The sequence below is a fragment of the Pelodiscus sinensis genome, chromosome 5 (assembly GCF_052426305.1).
Source record: "Pelodiscus sinensis isolate ZL-2025 chromosome 5, ASM5242630v1, whole genome shotgun sequence".
Taxonomy (NCBI): domain Eukaryota; kingdom Metazoa; phylum Chordata; order Testudines; family Trionychidae; genus Pelodiscus; species Pelodiscus sinensis.
In genome coordinates, this window is record NC_143056.1 from 51,558,179 (window position 1) to 51,581,666 (window position 23,488).

Below are 23,488 nucleotides of genomic sequence, written 5' to 3' on the forward strand. Positions count from 1 at the left end.
GAGAAACTTATATCACTACACCATAACTTTCTAATGAATGAAACAATTTTGTACTTCACAAAGATAATTTACTTTTAAATGTAGTAAAGCCATTTATTCTGGGAATATGAGAAATTAAGTTGAAAGTGATAATGTAATTTTTATATATATATATATATGCTGGAAAATAAGCACAAAAAGGACCAATTAATCTCAGTGTTAAGTTCTTAGGAAGAAACAAGAATTGAAGCAAGGATTAATTTGGGTTTACAATGCTTAATTAAAGCAAAATATGCAATACAAGAAATGCTTTATTTTTTTTTACCAACTTTGCAAAGTCATAGTCCAAGAATGAGAACACACACCATTATGAAACTTTCAAAAACTAAATCTTTCAAAGCTATATTTAGGGCCCTGAGTATTATAAAGTTGTAGAATTCTTTAGTGTGTCTACCTTTTGCCACACAATTGTGCATCAGAATCTCCATATAAACCATAGTGAAAAATTCTTTTGCTTATAAGATAGCCTTTTAAGTGAGATAAGCTATTTACCTGTTGCCTTAAATCATCAGAAAACTTGAAACAGTAGCACCCAAAAAAGTCAGATGTATATTGCTTCCATTCATTTCAATTTGAGGTAAAAATTCAAATTCTAACACTTAAACGTCATTATCCATATTATTGCTGATCTTTTAAAAGAAATGACAGAACCACACCACATACCTTGCATTCAAGTGCCTAAAGCCCAACAGTTGTTCTTTTGATAAACCACAAACTCTCCCGTCTTTACATTTGCCCCCCTCCCAATAAAATTAAAATAAAAAACCCCTGAAACCTCAAATTAAGCAACAATTAACAAGGAATACTGCACTAGCTGCTGCATTTCTTGTTTAGTTCAATGTAAGTATATGTGTTTGCTGCAGAATTTTAAACAAAAGGAGCACCACACAAAATGAGCAACTTTTCCATGAAAGTTAAGAGAGTTACCAGAACACATAGGCCTTCATTGGTAGTAGACATTTCTGAAGTCACTTTTATATATTATTACTCATCTCCACAGTTAAGATCATCAGAATAAAGGAGAGGAAAAACATGGAATAGTTTGAGGATACAGAAGAATTAAAATCAAGAACACTGTGTACAGTAACAGAAAAACAGAATAATATTTTCTAATAACTAGTCAGTGGAACTCAAGAGATACAATCAGCTTTATTTAAAAAAAGAGAGCTTACCAGACTTTTTGGCCCACAACTAGAGTAAGATCCTGTCCTACTAAGTATAAAACATTGTTAAAAGGGACACTACTTTTGAAATACTTAAAGAAATAATGGTGTAGATAAATACAAATAAATGTCTATACTTCAGACATTTTCAGAGATTCTAAAATGTAACATTAAAGACTAACCACACCCTACAGACTCCTCCCGATAAATCTGTAGTTTGAACAACTGAAAAAAAATTCAGGGAGAAACTTGAATAAACCACTGTAGTAGTTACAAGAATCTTGAGAAAAGTAGACTTTTTTTGTAATGGCTAACAGATAAATCGTACCAGTTATTAAAATACTTTTCGGCTATCCTAAATGTTTAATTAAGCCAGTTTGAGCCTGAGCGTTGACTTTTTTTTTGGTAATGTGCAATTTCAGATTCCAGTCATATTTGCAGAACACTTCAGTGGCAGGTACAAATCATGAATTCAAGATACTTATAGTATTTATGTACATTTTATATGCATTTTAATACAATCTAGTAGCTGAAAACAGAGGAAAGCTTGCAACTAATTAGCTACAATTTACATAATAATCCGTCCTCAGTAAATTTGAAAAACTGCATCAGTTGAGCTTCTTTAAAATTCATCCATCCTTTGGATTGCTTAAAGGATTTTCTTTTCCACAAAGAATTTCTTTAGACCGGGGAGTGGGAAGAATTTTTGACGGGCCACTCCTATTATTTGGAAAGTGGTGGAGGGCTGCACTATTCCATGATATTAATGCAGGAGGTATGGGGTCAGGGATGGAGGTTAGGTGCAAAAGGGAGCTTGGGATAAGGAAGAGAATTTGAGTGAAGGAGGCAGTTGTGACCTGGGACAGGGAATTGGGGCACAGGAGGGGGTGCAGGAATTTGGGTTGTGAGCTAGGGCAGGAGGGGGACTGATCTGGGGCAGGGAATTGGGGTGCCAGATCTGGGAGGGGGTATGGGTGCAGGAGGGGGGCAGAGGATTTGGTTATGTGGAGTAGGAAGGCAGAGAGCTGGGGAAGGGAAGGGCTGCGGCGCCAGAGGCAGGGTCTGGCCAGGAGACTTCCCAGCCTGTACCTCAATCAGCCTCCCTGACTGCAGCCACGTGCTCTGTGAATAACTACAAGCCCCTTGTGCTTTGTGGCTGCCTCTTACTGAAACAGGCAGCTCCCATTGGCCAGTTTCTGATGAGAATCTGGCCAATGGGATTGTATGGGGGGGGGGGGGGAGGAACAGCTCCTAAAGCTTCCCCACTGGGCTCAGATTTTAAAGTGAAACTGCCCCAAATCTGCGTTTCTGAGAGGCAAGTGTGGAGCAAGGCAAGTGGGGAGTCTGCATGGGGCTCCCTGCAGCATCTGCGGGCCAGATCTGGCCCATAGGCCATAATTTGCCCAGACCTGCTTTGAACTACAATGCATTTGTGAAGGTTTTTTTTTTGGGGGGGGGGGGGGGGCGTATAGCGCTTTGGTTTTATTTTATTTGTTTTTAGACACAAAGTGTTGGATCTTGCCTGTAATCTACAGGCAGTCCCCGAGTTACGCGGACCCGACTTATGTCGGATCCGCAGTTACGAACGGGGCCCTTCCTCTCCCTGGTCTCCAGCAGACCAGGGAGAGGAAGCAAAGCGGCGGAACACGCAGCCAGCTGACAGCCCAGATGCGTCTGGGCTGTCAGCTGGCCGTGTGTTCCGCCGCTCTGCTCTGCTCCCCCTCCCCCTGGTCTGACCTCCTGCAGACCAGGGGGACGGGGAGCAGAGCAGGGCAAAGCCGCGGAGCCCGAGGGCAGCAGGATAGCCACGGCGCGTCTGGGCTGTCCCACTGCCCCCGTGCTCCGCGGCTTTGCTCCGGACGCCTGTGGTACAGCAGCTGGGGCGCTGCCGGTTGGTTCCATAGCGCCGCTCTGGGCGCCACTGGACCAACCCAGCAGCACCCCAGCTGCTCTGCCCCAGGTGTCCCCAAGTCAGCAGCTGCTGAAAATAACCAGTGGCTGACTACAGGAAGCCCCTGCCCCGGGCTTCCTGGAATCAGCCGCTGATCAGTTTCAGCAGCAGCTGACTTGGGGATGCCTGGGGTTCTTAAGTTGAATCTGTATGTAAGTCAGAACTGGCGTCCAGATTCAGCTACTGTTGAAACTGATCAGTTTCAGCAGCGGCTGAATCTGGACGCCAGTTCCGACTTACATACAGATTCAACTTAAGAACAAACCTACAGTCCCTATATTGTACGTAACCCGGGGACTGCCTGTATTTGTTATGAGTGAGCTTGCTTCAAAGTGGCTAATATTTGATTTTTTAAAATATTTCTAGGAATCAGAATAGTTAAGAATTCATGTTTTAATATAAATAAGATGGTCTTTGTTTGAGATATAGAGTAGATAATCAAATTAATAGAAAAAAACCTAAGTCACAAAGGACAGCTGGCAAAGAATAAGATCTACAATCTATTTTCCAATGATTGAATACATTTAAAAAAAAAAAGCAGCTTTAAGAGAAATATCCAAAAAGTAAAACAAATCAAGTAACTTTAAGTATACAATCTTATTTCTCGTCAACATATTTCTGTATAGATACATTATAAAGTTACTCATCCTCCTCTTAATTAGAAAAAAATTAAAATTAACATAAAAATGTTTCCTGTACTATCTTAATTGTGAGCTACAGTGCATCTCAGTAAAAATTAAACATGAATTGATCCAGATACCCATGGCAACTGCGGTATATTTGAGTAGAAAATGGGATTATATGGTACCACAATTTAGTGTAGAATTGTAAATATTAAGTTTGTTAAATGTATCTTCTATAGTTGATGGTGTTCAAAAGGCAGTAACAGTTGAGAAAAAAACAGTGTTTAACATGAGGGCAAAGAAAGGAAGTGTTTACTTGACTAATGGAGTTTTGGGGCAATGATCAGGAGAAATAATAATAAGCAATTATGGTGCTAATTGTTTTTAAAATTACTCAATCCAGTGCAAGTAAAATGTGAACTTCTTGTTCTAATGAGCAACATTGGGAATAAACTGTAGAAATAGCTGTAAGGCTAAGAATTTCACATTTAATTTTTAAATCACAATTCTTAAGAGTCAAACTTTCAGATTTTCTTCATCAAATTTTATTTCTTTGATTCTATATTTTATAGTGTAACACTGATAGATTTTTTAATATATGTGCAAATGACAAAAATTTAGTTCTCAAAACTTCATTATTTTGCCTCAGTCTTCCTGGAATTATGATTCATTCTTACAAAGGTATAATACCCTTAAACGCCACATTTTCTGTCTTTTGTGTACTTAACACATCATTAGTATTTTAAAAGGAAAATATTAATGTTATAAAACTGAAAAAACATGTATAGAAGTGATGCAGTGACCCATCACCATTATTTCAAAAATATTATAAATGTCTAGAGTGATCACCATAAACATGTGCCTGCTTTGATTTTGATAAATCATGTAACTTCAAAGTGTTAAGCATACTTACATACAGGATAAGGTTATAGCGCTGAAAATACTTAGGTAACCATGTTTATCTACAGCAAAACTGGCAATTTTTAAGTGCTAAGCTGCGAGTTCCTTTTGAAATCAAGATCAAAAGGAACATGACTCAACAGATATTAAAATGTTATACCCCATTTGAGCTTAAAAATGTCTTCATATCAATTTTAATTTCTACAACTTGTAATATCATTATCAAAAGTTCGGTACACAAAAGTAAGTACTACTGACTTTTCAGATTTAAATTATTTTCAGGCCATTGCTCTTGTGACTTGTTTTTTTTCTTGTAGAAAAACATAAAAATAAACTCAGAACAAGTTTGATTTGTAAGCATATGGATTAAATCAGTGTTTCTCAACCAGTGGTACGAGTACCCTTAAAGGTACTTGAGAGAAGTCTGAGGGGTATGTCAACAGAACTGAAATTTGGAGAAAACTGAATTTTTGTTTTGTGTTTTACAGCACTTCATTATTTTTGTACTTTTTACACACAAAAATTTCATCGCCTGCTCAGCTACGATTAAGTTATTTAAACAAATGTGTTGCAATAGTAGAAAAAAATTGTGTCTGCAACTGTAGGTACTGGGGATACTTAATTTTTTTTTAAAGTGGTACTTTATAAATAAAGGTTGAGAAACACGGGATTAAACAAATACAACTTGGGCTCCCCTCGCCCCCAGTTTTGTAGCTTAAAATGACCAGTTACAAAAATATTGTAAATATCTGATACTCTAGTTTGGAAGTTAATATTATGGCCAAACAACAAAAGCAATTTCATGTAAACCGGGGGAAAAAAAACTGGGACGGGAACAGAGGCCATCAATACTCAAATGTAATAGCAGCTTGTAAGAAGGTACATCCCACAAACAGAAATATTGAATTTGCTATATAGGCTTTAGTAACAAAAAATATTTATACTCCTGTTAGTCTTAGTGCGCTGCTGATGGCAAAGTCCATTTTGTTTTTAAACTGTTCATATGTCTTTGTTATTGGAAGTTGTAAGCAGTTAGGTTGTCTGTTTCCAACAGGGTATTTTATATACATAAATTCAACTGAGGGTTCAGGCTCAAAACCAATAGGTGGGATAGAACTGGTACCAGTTGCAAAAACCAGAATGTCTTCTAGTGTTGCTGCAGACTCCCCACCTAAAAGAAAAAACGTTGAATGGTATACAAGTCAGTCATTCTCAGTTACTCACAAATTACTTAGACATTGGCATTTTGGTGAAGAACAGTGATTAACAAGGAATCAGTGTTTTGCAGAGAAATAAACTGAACTAAGAGACAAAGATAACATTTTTCTTTCAGTGCGGAAAATCAGAGATGGTGATGCAGAGCAAAGATTGAACCAAAAAAACATTCCTGTGACTAACTGGATTGACTATGGTGGAAGAACGGAGTTTACTTACCTTCCACATCTTGTAAATAACCCATCCAGAAATCAACACCTTTCTCTCTGTTTAAATTTGATACGCAATGGATTGTGAAGAGATCACCAAGAATTTTTGCTGAAAGTCTCTCAGGTTTGTGACATAATATGCTAGAGAATGCATCTGGATGAGACTGTAATTTTTCCAATACACCAAGAGTTTTCAAACCTTGTCTAAAGCTGGAATAATAAAACAGGTGGCATTAGAAGGTCTCTACAGAACAAATTTTGCCATAAAATGTTTCACAATACCTTTTGTTTTATGGAATATGGTACATACATAGTTTCTGTGGTACATACACATTTTCTGTAATTATGAGATTCTTGTCTATGAAATAGGTTATTTTTTTAATGAACACTTGTATTTAAATTAGAAAAACACTATGTTGCCAACACTAGTTTAGATTGTTTAAAATGTAACAGTTTTGAGAATCCTATTACAAGTAGAAAGGTTTTTTTTGTATCTCTCTCAGCTTGCACAATAAAAACCACAATGAAATCTGTCATTTTCAGGTTCCTTGACTGCCTGGGAATATTTGCTTTTAATTTATTTTTTTCAAAAAATTGAGGGGACATCTGTTCATCTTAGGTTTTATAAAATAATATATTTAGAAATTTATAACTTTAGGGGATTCATTCTTTTAGGAAAAGCTATACAATTCTTAAATATTGAGCTTCCTTAATTTCTTCCATAGTGGTCTCTCTCGTTTTCTTTGAAGCTATTACTAGATAAGAGAAGTTTATAGTGATTGACAAGTTTACAAATCTGAATTTTCTACTATACGTTGACAGATTATGTTTCAAACTTTGGTTTTAACTGAATATGATAGGTATATAAAAATCTAAAGTAAGTTTCAAGGGAGGGGAGTTGGGTGGGTAGAAATCCAATATAATTAACTTTATTTGGCTACCCAAAACAACTTTAGAAAAATGGATAATGCAATGCAAAGCCTAACTTTCAGCGTGCATGGTTCCATGCCCAAAAACGTACATGCAACTGTACACAAAATCTGCACACACAAATTTGCATACACTACTCTCCTACATCGAGTAGTTCCTTATTCCACAACTAAGTATAGCAGTTTCAATGAGACTTCTCAATAGTTTAAGAAAAAGTAAAAATGAATACTTTAAATTTTCACAACCAAACAAACCTTTCAAAAGGTGAAAGAACTCGCTTAATTACATGATAGATCAGTATGTCGTTCACCAACATATCCTTGTCAGACAAAGTTGTCATAGGTCTTAAACATCCAGTAACAGTAAGATATTCATAGCAGTCACTTATTGTAGATTGTAAGTGGGCCAGAGTTCTTGATGATTTTATCTACAGTAGGAAACAAAACAATTACTGGGGTTTTTTTTGCTTTATATATATTTCATCATTAAATGTAAAAGGCAGAAGTCCGGAATCAATAATCTCTCCCTAGCAAGTACTTCTATGACTCCTATCATGTTAGTTTCTGAGCATCTTTGGCTGAGGAATATGTATTGCCAACAAGATACAGATTATGTTAAAAGAATCATCATGCATTGAATTTGATCAATCATATGCTATTTGTCAATACTTGCCAGAAACACGCCTATCCAAAGTCTAAATCCAACTAGCATATCAAGGCTCCAAAGCAAGAGAACACTATGGGTGTGACAGTTCATTTACCATATTTATTGTTTGTGCTACATCAGAATCTGCAACATCTTCCTCTGTTGGTTTCACATTCTCTGGTCCATAAGCAAGACAATTAAAGAGAGTTTTGGAAAAGAAGCCAGGAGGTGGACCACCGTGAACCAAAGAAACTGCAATCATTTTGCCAGCTTCATAGTATAAATTCTCTTTTATAGCTGTAAATAAAGTATATTTGAATTAATAATGACCTGTGATCTGCAACAATTATCACTACCCTCTGATATTAATATGCATACAAGACAAACTTTTATACTGTAATTAAGTTTCTCTCAACACAAGGAGCACAGCCATCAGGTTGGTCACATCTCAGAGACAGAAAATAGACAAAAATTCATGGAAATGACCAGATGAAGGAGGAACTTGCTCCCTGCCCCATCATTCTGCCCCCACTGAAGCCAAGCCCAATCACAGTGGTGTGCTCTTTCCTTCTCTCCCTTACACAGCTGTCAGTACGGAGGCATGGAAGAAGCACTTCAGACAGCTGTGGAGGAGTAATAAACAGAGTGGAGGGGAGAGAAAGAGAAATAGAGGGAAGGGAAAGTGAAAAGAAGAAAGGGTACCTGTTTGAGAAAAGTTCCATTTACTCAGGTCCAGAGAAGTTTCAAGTTTGATTGTAAATCTACATCCATATGGAAATATTACTACACGTTGAACATTTAAAACCCGGGACACTGATTCTGTAACAGTCGTGGTCCTACAGGACCACAAATATTGTTGGATCAGAGAGCCCTGGCTGTCCAGGTTCAAAAGCACAGCCTGGGCTGGGCTAGTAGTAGGGAGTTCAGCCCCAGTGAGGCAAATGCCATGGAGAGCACAGCCCTGGCTAGGGCTGGCAGCAAGGAGCACAGCCCGTCAGGGCTGGAGCCAGCGGGGCTGGAGGCCAGGAACCCAGCCTAGGCCGGGGTTGTGGGGAGCAGGAGTGGAGTCCTGGATAGGGCTGGCGGTGGGGAACTCAGCCCCAGTCAGGGCTAGAGTCAGCTGGGCATGCCACCTGGGCTGGCGCTGTGGGGGAGGAGGTGCAACCCCTGCTGGAGGCAGCGGGGTCGGCCCCTGTCCAGGGCTGGCACAGTGGGGGATGTAGCCCTGGCCAGGCCTAGTATGGTATGGAGGAAGGAGACAGCAGCAGACAGCAGGGAGTGCAGCCCTAGCCGGAAGCAGAGCCTACAGCTGGGTAGGGGAGCCTTAACCTCCCCTCATCTGGCAAACTCTGTTGTTCAGGAACACTCAGATCCTGAGGGTGCCATACAAGGGAGATCTGACCTGTATCAAATATTCTGGTCACACCAAGTCAATACAGGTTGGACCTCCTTCGTCTAGCACTCTCGAGACCTGACAGGTCCCGAACAAGAGGGTTTGCCAGACGAGGAAAGGCCCATCTGAACATGAGTTGTATTGCCCTGCTGCGCCCGGCTAGGACTCCAGCCCAGCTCTGCTGCTGCCTGCATGGCCATGGCCTCCCAGGCTGGAGCTCTGTGGCTACCACCAGGTCCAGAGCTCTGTGGCTACTGCCGCCACCTCCAAACTCCACAGCTGGAGCCGTAACTTCACAGCTGCCATTGCTGGACCCCAAGCTTTACGGCCAGAGCTTTGCAGCTGTCGCTGTCCGTCCTTTGCTACTGTTCAGCCACAGGGGCTGGAACTCCCTGCTGCTCCTCTGCCCCGCTCTCCATCCCTACGAGGCTCCCGGCTGAGTTGCCAGCCTACCCTGCTGCTCCTGCCCCACAGCCCGACCTCCCTATACCTGGGCTCTGTGGTCCAGGAACATCCGTGGTCTGCTAGACCACAGTCCTAGTTAAGGGAGGTAACAACCTGTAGGAAAGAACTCAGACAACTTTTTTTATTGCCCAGTTCTCACCCCAAAATATACATTTTAAAAAGAGTAAAGAAAAATTAGTTTGGTGCACTTCTAATTCTATTTTGTGGGGCTCCTGGTCATATCTTATCAGAATTAATAGGATTTTTTCAGTTGTTTATTATATTGAAAATTACTTTTGACAGAACTAAGTTTTATTGTAAAATTCATGCTGTATTTACCCTGAGAATCAAGAGATAAGTTCTTTGAGGAAGAGCCCTCAAATAATGACGAGATCTTAAGATGAAGCATTAGTAACTGGAAAAACTCATGCTTTGATCCATGAAAAGTGTATGTCTCTGTTTTATCCTTGCAATTTGTGAATTTTATTTCCATAGTGTTTGCAGGATTGAAGTTTCGCCCTCTGAATCCTTTTAAGGCACTACTCCAAATATCGTCTCTGTTGATGTTCAGTCTTGTAGTTTTTGTATTAATCTGTGACTTTAATTCCCTCAAAATATTAGAAGCTTCTCTTTTTTGTATTCTTAGTTGCCTACAAGACACAAACACACATTTGTGAATGAAATACAGGATATGACTTGACAATTATAGTACAAGAAACCTCAGATGTTTTCTGAATCAGAAAGTTTATCCATCACCCTATCTGTGGATACTGACATTTTAGCACGTTTCTGTCACTCATTACAAGCCAATGAGCAGATTCACCACCTGGAATAGTCAAAATAAAGCCCAAACATTCATGTTTAGTGCCATGTCTCTTTTCTCAGGGCTGATTTTATTAAATAACAAAAGAATCTCCAAGTAATACAAGATACTGGGTAATGGAGGCTTGTCTCACTTTCCACCAGGGAGGTAGAGAGAGACTAGACCCTTCCCTCTTGGTAGTTCTTCTTTACAATCTTCTGAGGGCATTTCCTCAATTTCTGTTCCCCTGAGAACAAGCCAAGAATTTTCCTTTATCTACTCTCCAGCAAGCAGTCACATTATGCTTGACTGATACTTTGCCATCATGTGCCCTACTTGGAGACTATAATTCCCTGTCACCTCAGTGGTACAAAAAAGGGAAAAAAAGTTCATCTGAGCTGATCCTGAGCCCCTGAAACTGGACAACTAGTCATGTATACCAAACACACTTGGAAATTTCTTAAGACAGCTACCTCAAAAGGATGATTTCAGGGAAAACCTGGACAAGTGTCAACCCAACAAAGGATCACAGACTTGGAATATATTGTCCTGATGGAAGTTATATGAATATTTTGGAAGCTAGTAAAGATAAACACTTTAATCACATACTGATATTGGAGAGTGGGGGGGGGAGGGGAAGCGGGGAGGAGGAGGAGAAATCGCACTAAAAAACCCCTCCATTTCAATTATTTCTGAGTTACACTAAAAAAAAGTTTCCAATGTTTCATAAATGTTGTTTTTTGAAATGTGTTGCTCACGCTGATTTCATTCTAGCATGAGCGTGGCCATCAGAGATTTTTGCCTGAGCAGTATTTAATAGGATCAGCTGTGATACCCCATTGAGTGCCATTTTCATGCATTGGTATATTAGGTGCTGGTGACTATGCCCTCAGTTTCTTCTTGCTGGCAACTCTGACAGAGGGGCAAGAATATGGGTAATGGAATGGACATGAGTTACGGATAATGGAATGGGCAATGGAATGGACATCTTAAAGAATGGTTACAAAAGGTATTTAGAGAGTCTTGTTCAATATAAAAAATATTAAACTTACATTCTTCTTACTGATAGACTCCTTGATGAGGAATTGATCAGGGGGGATATGGACATAGCCATCTTATTAGATGCTGGGAGGTCTAATAACGTACAAGGAGTCAAGCTGTTCTGGCACAACATCTTTGTTGATCTGGAAAAGGAAAAGCTATTACAAAATATTTTCATTCTGAAGTTAACGTAAATATTTTCAAATGAATGAATAAGAGTAGATCTGTTTACCTTAAGTGTGATTTAAAGAATGCTACACTACTATAAACTACTACTATAATCTAGCTGGTTTTATACTACAATTTTCAAAAACAACGAGGAGTCCTGTGGCATAAGATTTGTTAGGGCAGAAGTTTTTGTGGGTAAAACCAAATGATTGCCTCAGTGACTAGAAGATACTGCAGTAAGTTGTCTCATCAGTGATTTACCTTGCATTCCTCAGATTCTCCTCTCATTTACATAATTTAATAGTTGTAGAACTCTATAAATGCTCTAAAGCTTCAGAGGGGTATCAGTGTTAGCCTGTAACTGGAAAAATTTAAACAACAAATATTCTAGCAGTACCTTAAAGACTAACAAAACATGTAGATGGTATCATAAGCTTTTGTGGGCACAACCACATTACCATGACCATTCAGCACTAGGAAAGGTGGGGGGGGGGGGAAATCTGTCCCTAGAAATGCAACTTTCATTTTTTACAGTGCCATTCTGAGGTCAGAGCCTTGATCTCCAACTCGTTTCACTGATGTCCCAACCACCAGATAGGAACCCTTCCAGAACAAGTAGGAAAGAGAGCAGGATCCCAGCAACTGAAAGGGAGGCTCAGTGAATCTGGAGAGGACCAGGGTCATGTCCCATTTCAGGCCAGGGTCTTGTATCTATGGGTAGAACCATTCAAGACCTTTTAGGAATCTGACTGTCATGTCATGGGAGAACACTGTCTGCCCCTGTATCTGCTTGTGGAATGCGGAGATGGCTGCAAGATGCTCCAGACCTTGGGTTCTGAACCATAGCAGGTAGTCCAGAAAGGATTTAACTGGAGAGCATGAGAAGATGCTGTGATCTGATGCCCAGTGAGAGAACCTTGTCCACTTGGCTAGGTAAGTCTCACGGATAGCTTGCTGCTTCCCTGAAGGGCCTACTGGCTCTCCACCCAACAGGTGCATTCCCGCTGGGTAAGCCATGGAGCATTCACAGTGAGAGGTGCAGGGACTTGAAGTTGGGGTGCTGGTCCCATCCGCAGTCCTTCAGCAGCAGATCCAACCTGTTGGAAAGGGGCCAGGGAAGATACAGCTCCATGTTCATGAGAGTGCTGAACAAGCATTGGCAAGGCCATGTTGGAGTAATCATGATAACCTAGGCTTTGTCTCTCTTGGTCCTTACTAGGACCCGGCTGATGAGAGGAATTGGTAGAAACACATACATCAGACCCTTGAACTACGATAGAAATAAGGTGTCTGAGAGGGAACTCCTGCCCTGCCATGGTTAGGAGCAGAACTGATGGTGCTGCCTCTTGTGTACGAAGAGAAGACCCTATCTCTGGAAGATCAAATGGGCCATCTTCGAAGGGACTGACCACTCAGTGAGAGAAGTCCATGGTAAGGTGATCTGCCAGGACATTTTGGGCTCCAGAGGTGACCTATTTCCAGAAGGATGTTGTGGCTGCACCTCTTGGCATAGAGCCGACGAATGCATTCCTTCTTGCCTACTCATGTAGAACATTGAGACTCCGTTGTTCGAAGACTCACATTAATCTGTCTGACAGATGCAGCAGGCAGACCAACCAGACTGCTCTGAGCATGCCCATAAAAAAGAAGCTCTGCAGGTATTGCTACGTCTCTGCTGACAGGAGCAAACAGATGCATAGATATGGCTGATGCTATCATGCATTACAGAATCTATCATGTCTGATGCCTCCTCGAGAATTGCCTTAAACTCCTCTCTGGAGTCTTCAGGAAACGATTCCTCAAACTTCACCATGGTCCTACTCATATTAAAATCATAGTTGCCAAAGAGGGTTCAGTGATTCACCAGCCACAAATGGAGGCTGGAAGACTAATAATTTACTAATAATTTTTTTTTGCCTGAACAAATCTTGTCTCTTGGAGTCTTTGTTCTTTGACATCATCCTGGTTGACTGCATCTACCATCAAGGAGTTAGGGGCTTGGTAAGTATAAAGGTATTCATGACCCTTTGAAGGCACAAAATATTTCTATTCAGCCCTCTTAGAAAAGGGAAGCAAGGACAAAGGAATTTGCCCGAAGATAGTAGAGATTTTCAAAAACTCCTCATTCAGGGGATAAAGCCATCTTGGAGGGCACAATGAAATTGAATACATCAAATAGGGCATCCGCTGTCTCCTCGAGTTCCTCTGCATGCAGATCCAAGTTAAAGGAGACCCTTTGAAGGAATTCCTGGTGCCGTTTTTTATAGTCTTGTGGTACTGGATAAGAGGAACACACAATAGCATCATATGGGAAGGACGATGCCAGTGTCATGAGTTCTGTCCTTGTTCCTGTGAGGCGAGTTATTGATCTACTAGATTTCCTCCTCAAAGGCCTGTACCTACTTGGGAAGGCCAGAACACTAAAGTTGATGATATTATAGACACCCCCAACATCAGCTGGGCAGTCAGTGTAAACACACACAGATTTCAGGGATAGGTAGATACCAACCAGCATCCCTGTAGCCATGCTAGGAGATGAAGTGCCAAAGGGAGGGGCATCACTGTTGGCATCCGGTGCCTGACCCAGTGGCAAGGAGTCCTATTCTGTGCCAGCTTCGGAGGTCTCATGCCCCATTGCCAACGACCAGGAGAGGGAGGGCGTTAGATACCATCATGTGGGAAACTAAGTACTGCAAGCTGATGAGGATCCTTTTGTGCAGGGTGAGTCTGCCGCGGGACCTCTGAGAACACTGGGGCAGACAGATTGGCGATGGGAGCCCACAACCCTGAGCGAGACTAAGAGTCCAAGTGAGTCTGGCGGCCTGAGGACTGTTGAGACCACCAGGAGTTGTGTGAGAGAGGACCAGTCCTGGTGCAACTGTGACCTATGACATTGTTTATCTGAATGATCCTGGGAACAATGCCAAGGCCTCAGAGATGCAGGGGACCCATCTCAGTGCCCATGCCAAAGAGTGTACGCCTCAGTAGGTCTGCTCCATGGATCCAGCAAGCATCACTGAGTACTGCCTTTGACACCCATAATTTGGGGACTAAAAGGGCATTCGCAAAGTCTGCCTCCCAATGTCTAAGGCCCAGTGCTTTGAGCAAGGGTCCACTGGTGGGATGATCCCTTAGTCAGGGAACCGGGCTGCCTAAAAGATGCCTGAAAAGATTCCAATGTGAGGTTACCCTAGAACCATGACACCACCAACGCTAGTGCCATCAGCACTGGTAAAGCCAATATGTCCTGTGCTATCTACAAGGTGTCAACGGCACCTCCATTTGTCAGAAGCCTTCATAACTCCTCAGTGTAACCAGCCCAGGTTTCATCTCATTGCCATTGGTGGTAAGTGGGAACTAATGGTGAATTGTGGACATTTTGCCCTTCATACCCTTGTATGGCACACAACATATTTGCAGATGACACTAAAATGGGTGGAAAGATAGATAAGCTGGAGGATAGGGATAGGGTTCAGAGTGACCAAGACAAGTTGGAGGATTGGGCCAAAAGAAATCTGAGGAGGTTCAACAAGGACAAATGCAGAGTCCTGCACTTATGATGCAAGAATCCCATGCACTGCTACAGATTGGGGACCAACTGGCTAAGAGGCAGTTCTGCATTAACCTGGGGATTATAGTAATGGAGAAGCTGGATACGAGGAGTCAGCAGTGTGCCCTTGTTGCCAAGGAGGCTAATGGAATAGTGGGCTGCATTAATAGGAGCTTTGCTAGGAGATCAAGGGAAGTGATTAATCCCTTCTATTCAGCACTGGCAAGGCCACACTAGTGTACCATGTCCAGTTTTGGACCTCCCTCTGCAGAAAGGATATGGACAAATTAGAGAGAGTTCAGTGGAGGGCAACAAAAATGATTAGTCACAAAAATGTGACATGATAAGAGGCTGATAGAACTGGTCTTATTTAGTTTGCAGAAGAGAGGAAAGAGGGCAGATTTGATAGCACCCTTCAGCTATCTGAAGGGGAGTTACAAAGAGGATGGAGCTAGGCTCTTCTCAATGGTGGCATATGACAGAACAAGGAACAATGGTCTCAAGCTGAAGTGGGAGAGGTCTAGGTTGGATATTAGGAAAAACTATTTCACTAATACAGTGGTGAAGCACTGGTATGGGTTGCCTATGTACATGGTGGAATCTCCATAGTTTCGAAGGCCAGGCCTGACAAAGTCCTAGCAGTAATGATTTAGTTTGGGTTGGTCCTGCTTTGAGCAGGGGGCTGGACTAGATGACCTCCTAAGGTCTCTTCCATCCCTAATCCTCTATGATTTTATGACAGCTCAAGGGACATGTATGACCTTAATGGACACTGCTAGGCAAAAGAATCTGATAAGGCATGTGTGCCCGTATAGTGGGATTCACATGAATCCATTTGAAAACAAAACGTATTCCTCCAGCCTGTCTGATCTTTATAAGTGCTTTCATTAATTGTTTAGAAAACAAGCAGACAAAATATCATGACATACTGCAGGCAAGAGATTCTTAGAACTGCCTAAAGAGTAAATGAAAGCACTTTATACATTCAAAAGTAATAAAAGCAGTCCCATATTTTTGAGCTAAAAGCCCTTATAAACTAATATTTCAGTTGCTACGAGAACCATATCAGTTGCATTTATTTTAATTTTGCAATGGAACTATGACATATTACTTTATTAGTAAAGAAATTCTGTATATATTTTAAGAGCTAATTTTCCATTGTAGTATTAAAACGTATGTGAAATACCGATCAGCTAAAAATGTCCCTAACTTAAATATTTACGTTTCTTTTAACAATGTTTTTGTGGAGGAATATAATTTAATGCTCATCGAAAGGATTATTAACTCTAAAAAAAGACAAATTTGCATACCAGCCTCTGGTTTGTGAACTAATACTAGAATCTTATGGTCAATTCATGAAACACGTACCACAACTGACTACTTTACTCAAATATGGATGCATAATTGTGCAATTCAGTAAAGAAAGTATTTGTTGCAGGATGATAAACAGACTTCATAAAACAAATTTTCTCTTCTATTTCATATTATAAATCACTTTAAGTTTTTCAAGCAGCTGCTTCCTCCCCATGCAACATTACACACCTGAGATGAAAGCTGTGCTGGGATCCAGGTGATTGTCTGGGGCACTTGGGAGAGGGCTCTTCCAACAAACGACCAGTAACGTCTATTTTTTCTGAGTTAGTCAAGGAGCGTTTTTTCTGGTTTTGATAATACCCTGTATAATTAAATCCCCATTATTTTTCTGAAAAATATACTCGTGTCAAGTTACCCCAAGACAAATGTTTAAAAAAAAAAAAAAATCAAAGTAAGTAATGTCTCAGCATTTCATATTACCTGACTTAGCGAAGATACTTCTGCATTCCATACATTCCCAGTTTTCTTCCCATGACTGCATTGGGGAACAGGCCAAATGAGTTCCACAGGAACCACAACACTGACAGCGTTTGATTTCCCATTTACTAAAAGAAAAAATATACTGTATTTAGAATTATCAGAGGAACGACAGAAATAAAAACGAAGGCTATTCAGCAGTAAGTCTGATCCACCAACCTAAACCCAAATCCCATATTATTTACTGTACTCTAGTTAAATGATGCATAGTTATCTCCTTGGTTTGCACAGTATCCTCTTGCAAAAAAGGTTCACTCCCAGTTCACACTAAGGGTATGACTACACTAAAAACTTACGTTGACTTATATTAGGTCACCTGACAGACACCACTGGCGTACTTCCAGTGACCCAAGAGGTGCAGTCTGGAGAACTGAGAGCTTCTTGTCTTCCCATTCCCAGCCAGAAACAGGGCCCACTTTCCTGGGCTTCTCACTACAGCTCCCTACGAGAGTGGGCTCTAGACACACGGCTCTCCAAGGATCGGAGGCGGAGGGGAGGGGAAGAAAGCAGCTGTGCTCTAGATGTAGGTCTTTCTTGTCAATTTCATGGCTAACAACTCAGGCAAATATCACAGTATTTGTACAAGAATCACATCATCCTAACTACATTGACACCAGTCCTATGCCTCTCATGGAGGTGGAGTTATAACAACGTAGTAGGGCACTCACATTGGCAGGACAAGGCTGTAGTGCAGACACATCAACTTAACTGTGTAGTGTGTAGATCAGGCCGAATTCTGAATGGAGTGATTAGAATGCTAGTCCCCATTTCAGGATATCCTTTTTTTAAAGAGGCTATGTAACATTTTAAGCAAACCAATTTTCACAGTCAGTATCCCCTTCACTACTTTCTGTGATCCATGGCTCAGCTTTTATAAAGTCCTCTGGCTGTTATTTCCAAATCATATTTTGGAAGATGCAATATCTGATAACCTCACCACTTTCCAAAAGCTGGGACTGTTCTGTAAAAAACATTTAGCCATATTTTTGTTAAGTATCTGCCTAGATCTTTTTTGTTTGCAGTAGTGCCCATAGTGTGCTAGAGCAGGGTTTCCCAACCTATGGGTCGGAACCCAAAGATGGGTCGCTGTTACATTTCAAAAGGGTCACCAAATGTCTCCCCAGGTGGCTCTGCCCTCCATTTTTTAATTGCCTTGGGTCACCAAGTCTTCTTGAATTGTCAAAATGGGTCCCCATCTGGAAAAGGTTGGGAACCGCTGTGCCAGAGGCTTTCCAGACAAAAAAATGGAAAAGCATGCTCAACAGAACTCACAAACTAAGACAATTACAAGGTAGTGTATATATAAATAGAATAAGTCAGCATTGTATTTAGCTACATCTTTACAATTTTGTCAGTTTAAGTCAAGTATATTTCCAATAGGTAGTATAACATAAAAGGTTTTCCAGAGGAATTTAAATGTGGAGAGGGGAGGGGCCGTGTTGCTCAGCTCAGAAAAGTTCCATACTGATGGGAACTGTGGATGAGAATACTGAGACATTTATGAAAGAACGCAACAAGTAGACTAAATAAGGTAAAGCAGAAGGTATATGGCTGGTGATGAAAACTGATACAAAAGCAAATAAAACAGGAATTTGTAGGCAGAGATAAGATGCTTGAACATTGTTGAGTGATGAGAAAGGGTGAACTGAAAAGTAATTTGGAGGAAAGAGATGGAATTGATTTAGGAATTTTAAGTTATCACAGGCTAAAGTATGAGAACGGATAGACAGAGACAAATGGGTTGACAGGCAGATAGGAGAATAAAAAGAAGACAGATAAAACAAGTATAAGCAATTAAACTTTTTTCTAAACAAAGAAAAAAAAAGGACAAATTCGTGGGGCTATCTAACGGAAAAAGAAGGAAAACCCATTGAAATAAATTCTGAACAAATGGTCAAACGTGGGAGGGAAACTGAGAGGAGAGTATCGTGAAGGCCCTGTAAAAGAAGATTACCAACAGTGCTGAAAACAGCAGGCAGTACTGACAGAATTTTATGCGTCTGTGGGTTCACAGAACTCTCATAATTTGCATATGTATTTGCCCACTTCCATGCAGAAAAATGTGAAAATAAATTTATGGGGAGATACGTGCCTCTTTCCCAACTGCCCAAGCAGTGCATCTGTTCCAGCATGCTCAGAGCAGCCTCAGAAATGCAGATCACTATGTTGGAAAGGGGCTTGACATTGAAAGAGAAAGAGACAGAGACTCTGTTTGTGCCTACACTGGGAAGTTTTGGTGACAAAAGTGCTATCAACATGCAGAAGTCACCAACAGTAAAAACTGGTCAAACTTTTTTTCTGCCTCCCATTGTCAACATTGCATAGAGAAAAGTAATGTGGGTAAGTATTCCACAGTGCAGTGTTGTAAGCAGGTAGAACTGATCTCTGTGCTGCTTAGGATTCCCCTGTAGCTCTGTGAGCTCTCTACGCTGAGGAATGTCAAAGCAGCATAGCACTCTCTCCAGCGCTCCCACTGCAGTAGCAGTCTGCTTGTTGCTGTATTCGCAGTGCACAGCAGAACGAAGCATTCCAATGATTTGCTTGTTGTTTTCCAAAGGGAGCAGCTCTCAGCAGTTAGGGTATGTCTACACTACAGCGCTATTTCGAATTATCTTATTTAGAAATCGTTAATTCAAAATAAGCTAATTCGAAATAATGCATCTATACACAAAACCTATTTCAAAATAGTGTTTTGCTATTTCGAAATAGCACATCCACAGAGTGGACCCTGAACCAAAGTTAAAGCTGGCTGGAACCAGTGCCGGCAGGGCATCAGGTTAGTACTTAGCGTGTAGGGCTGCTGCCTGAGGCTAACTGAGCTCCTTGCTTAAAGGGACCCTCCCCCACCCTGGACAGACAGTTCTCAGGGTTCCCTGTAACCTTGTCTACCTTGATAAGGGACAGCAAAGCACTCAGCCACATGGAGCCACAGCTGCCCCTGGACATGACGTGCATCCTGTGGGGTCGTTGCCATCAGCCTGGCTGCACTCGCTGAAGGCTGCCATCTGGGGGGTCCAGCGGGGACTGTCAGGATCCAGGAGGCCCTGCGGGAGAGCATCCACCCCAAGGGGCACTAAGAGCCTCCCCAGTCCTCCCCACCAGGGGCTCATGCCTCATTCTTCCCTCACATCCTCCCATTGACTGCTCCCTAGACCCTCTCCCCCCTTCCTGATATCAAATAAAAGACGTGTATGTTCAAAAATATGAACTGGGTTTATTGTAGAAAACTGGGGGGGGGGGGGGGATGAACCTCTGGGGAGACTGGGGAAGGGTGGCAAGAGAGGGAAGGGGAAAACTTGGAGGAGGGAGCTAGAAGGGGGAAGTGAGGGGAAGAAGGGGAAAAGGAAGCTCAGCGCTTGGGGTGGGGGGTCTAGCAGGGCAAACTGCCTCCCAGCACCATGGGGCAGGGGGCCTCGGTGTCCCTAGGGGGATGGGGAAGAGGGTGCAGAGGTTGAGGTGGGGAGTGTGGATATTGATGAGGAGGGTGTGGAGGCTGAGGAGGGAGAGGTGGGCAGGAGTGGGAGGAGGAACAGTAGGTGGGAGGGCAGCAGGCGCTGGGGCAGAACGCTCTGCAACAGGGCCTGCAGGTGTGAGCACATGGCACAGCCATGGACAAGCAGATCACAGCAGAACTGCAGGTCCTCCTGTACCCAGTCCTGGATGGTGGTACCCAGTCCCCCAGGTGCTGGTCCCAATGCCCCTGCCATGTGCTGGTGGTCCGGAGGAGCCCTTGGGTGCAGGAGGCTGTCCTGGGTGGGTTGGTGCACCCTGCATGTGTAGGTGGTGCGGCTATGGAGAAAGAAGGGGAGTGGTCAGTTCTCCCTGGGGACACAGTGAATGATGCCCAGCACCCCTTACAAGGTGAGGACAACCATGCCCTGTACCGTCAGAGCGGATGTGCTTGCACAGAGGCCACTGTCGGGATGTCTGGCTCTCCCTGAGAGTGGGAGCTGCCAAGACCACACCCATTCCCCTGTGCCGTGTATAATGCGGCCAAGGCAGGAGGGGAGATGTTCCCTGCCTCTGTGTAGAGGGGGCATGTGAAGGGAGGGCATCCTGCTGGGTCCCACCCCGGGGTCAGAAGCATGTCAGGTCTCTTCACACATGCGTGTGGCTATCAGGCCACGGCCTATGTGGCACACAGCTGCAGCCACCTGCCCAAGGGTGGCATGGCACGTGACCGTATGTGCACAGGTGGCTGCGCAATCCATGGCCCACGCATGCAGTCCCTGGTCTCCCTCCCCACTGGGTAGGGGACAGTGAAGGCACTTACCTGGTGTGGCCTCCCTTGATGACGCTACTGATTCCGGTGCCAGGACAGCTCGGGGGTCCTGCTGGCATGGCACCCTCCGTGCTGGCCCCTCTGCCGCATCTGTGTCAGGGACCTCCGGTCCTGGCTCGTTGCCCCCCGGAGTGGCGCAGATCGTCCCGCCCCCCAGGATGCGGTCGAGGACAGGGAAGTAGGAGCAGGTATCAGCCCCTGCTACAGCGCCGCCCCTGGTATACGCCTGCCGCAGCTCCTTTATTTTGAGGCACAGTTGCTCCTATGTGCACCTGTGGCCCTTTCTGGCCATGGTGGCCACTATGCGGCCATAGACGGCCACGTTCCTCCACCTGGTGCGGAGATCATGGACATTGGGGGCCACCCCCCAAACCTCAATGAGGTCCATGATCTCCGCACCAGTCCAAGTGGGCGCACATGGTCTACAGCCCCTGGTAGCTGAGGAACTGAGCAGGGGACACCAGGCTGGCACTGGCTGCCCAGCTCATGACAGGGCCACTTGGTGCAAGGCTGGAAGTGCTGGCTCTCTGCAAGCAGGCCTCTGGCTCGCACACGCCCAGTAGCCAGACTCTACCCCTTTAAGGGCCCCTGGGCTGGGGGAGAGGAGAGGATTTTTCCTGGTTGTGCCGAGAGTGGCCACCAGGGCTCCCTGGGAAGGGCTGGAGGTCCCCTATTTCGAATTAAGTGTCTACACAGCAGTTAATTCAAAATAGCTATTTCGAATTTGGCGTTATTCCTCGTACAATGAGGTTTACAAAATTTGAAATATGTGCTTCGCTATTTTGAATTAATTTCGAAATAGCAGTTTGCACGTATAGACGCTATTAAAGTTAATTCGAAATAATAGCAAAGTTATTTCGAATTAACTTTGCTGTGTAGACATACCCGTACATATTTCCCAGAGCTTTGAAAGGGAAGTGGTGCATGCCTGCAGAGCAGCAGAGATCACAAAACACTGAACATAGCCATCAGGGTAGGCATTGTAGGATACTGGCAGAAGCCAGCACTCAACAAAACAGGGGTGAAAGTCTCTGACAGGGGTGGAAGTGTTTTGTCACCAAAACTAGGTGTTTTTTCTGACAGAAGTTACATTGCAGTGTAAATACACTATTTTATTGCCAAAAGGCAATTTTTAATAACAAAACGTACCAGTGCAGACAAGGCCTCTGTCCCTCTCACTTGCTACTGTGGCTCATTGGGTCTGAAGGGGGATAGATCCATTTACCATGCGCACGCAAGTCTGTTTCCAGGAAAGCAGAAAGTAGCAGCCTGCCTGCTAGTTAACTGATCTCATTCTCTGAAGCAAAAATATAGCAGCCTGCTAGCCTAGTAACTTGTTTGTAATTTCTTGAGAAACAAAAAACCCCCCCTAAAAATAGCTTTTGTAAAAAAATATTTTGTTAATGTTGCTGTTGGTTAATTTGTTTCATTCTCTAATGCAGAAATGTAACAGCTTGCTTGAATACAAAAAAGCTTCAAAGGGGTAGCTGAGTTACTCTGTAATAGGAAAAAGCTTAAACAGCAAATAGTCTAGTAGCACCTTAAAGACCAACAAAACATGTAGATCAGGGTTCCCAAACTTTTTGACACAGGCGGCAATAAATCCATTCACGAGCTTTTGGAGGACCAGTAACATTCATTTGCATATTCATTAAGCAAATGATGAATATGCAAGTAAGTTGTTTCTGGTCCTCCTAAAGCCCCCAGTGCCAGTTTTAGCAAAGCTTTTGATACGGTCACCAACAATATTCTTGCCAGCAAGGGAATATGGATTGGATAAATGGACTGTAAGATGGATAGAAAGCTGGCTAGACCAGGGTTTCCCAAACTTTTTACTTTAGTTGGAACCTGTTTTTTTTCAGTACTGTTATTTGAAGCCCAAAAATATAAATGCATATTAAAAAAAAAGAATGAAAAATGAATAAATTTTCAGTTTCACACAGCTGCATCCTCCATCCAGCCTGGGCCAGGGTTTGGAGGACTCGGCGCTGCACGGGCACTTGGGGAGGTGGGAACAGGAGCAGATTGGGGGTAGGGTATCTGGCTAGGAGGAAGGGTGCAAGGAGAGGACTTCAGTAGGAGTTGGACCTCCCTGGTCCCAGAAGAGGGATGTTTTTGGACCAGGGGAGCTGATTTCAGGGCTCCTGGTTCCCCACATCCCCATTAGGCTTCTTTGCACCTCCCTACCCTGCAACCCAAGTGAGCTGCCCACTCCCACTGGTTCCCTGCACCTCCCCCAAAACCATCCCCCACAATCCAAGGGAGTACAGCGCCAGTTCCCT

At 42.9% G+C, this 23,488-nt stretch overlaps 1 protein-coding gene across 2 annotated transcripts in view; it reads right to left on the reverse strand.

Moving 5' to 3' along the window:
- Positions 1-3,349: 3,349 nt before the first annotated feature.
- G2E3 (G2/M-phase specific E3 ubiquitin protein ligase) overlaps positions 3,350-23,488 on the reverse strand; it is a 48,708-nt gene continuing 28,569 nt past the window's right edge. The window contains exons 10-17 of one of the 2 annotated variants that reach the window (XM_075926988.2): positions 16,868-16,992; positions 16,616-16,748; positions 11,367-11,498; positions 9,852-10,162; positions 7,791-7,972; positions 7,285-7,457; positions 6,111-6,310; positions 3,352-5,847 (exon numbers count right to left, since the gene is read on the reverse strand). In XM_075926988.2, coding sequence (XP_075783103.1) covers positions 5,615-5,847; positions 6,111-6,310; positions 7,285-7,457; positions 7,791-7,972; positions 9,852-10,162; positions 11,367-11,498; positions 16,616-16,748; positions 16,868-16,992 — 1,489 coding nt within the window. In that variant the 3' untranslated portion in view covers positions 3,352-5,614. Of the gene's footprint in view, positions 5,848-6,110; positions 6,311-7,284; positions 7,458-7,790; positions 7,973-9,851; positions 10,163-11,366; positions 11,499-16,615; positions 16,749-16,867; positions 16,993-23,488 lie in introns of both variants that reach the window. The other variant, XM_075926989.2, reaches the window with a different exon arrangement.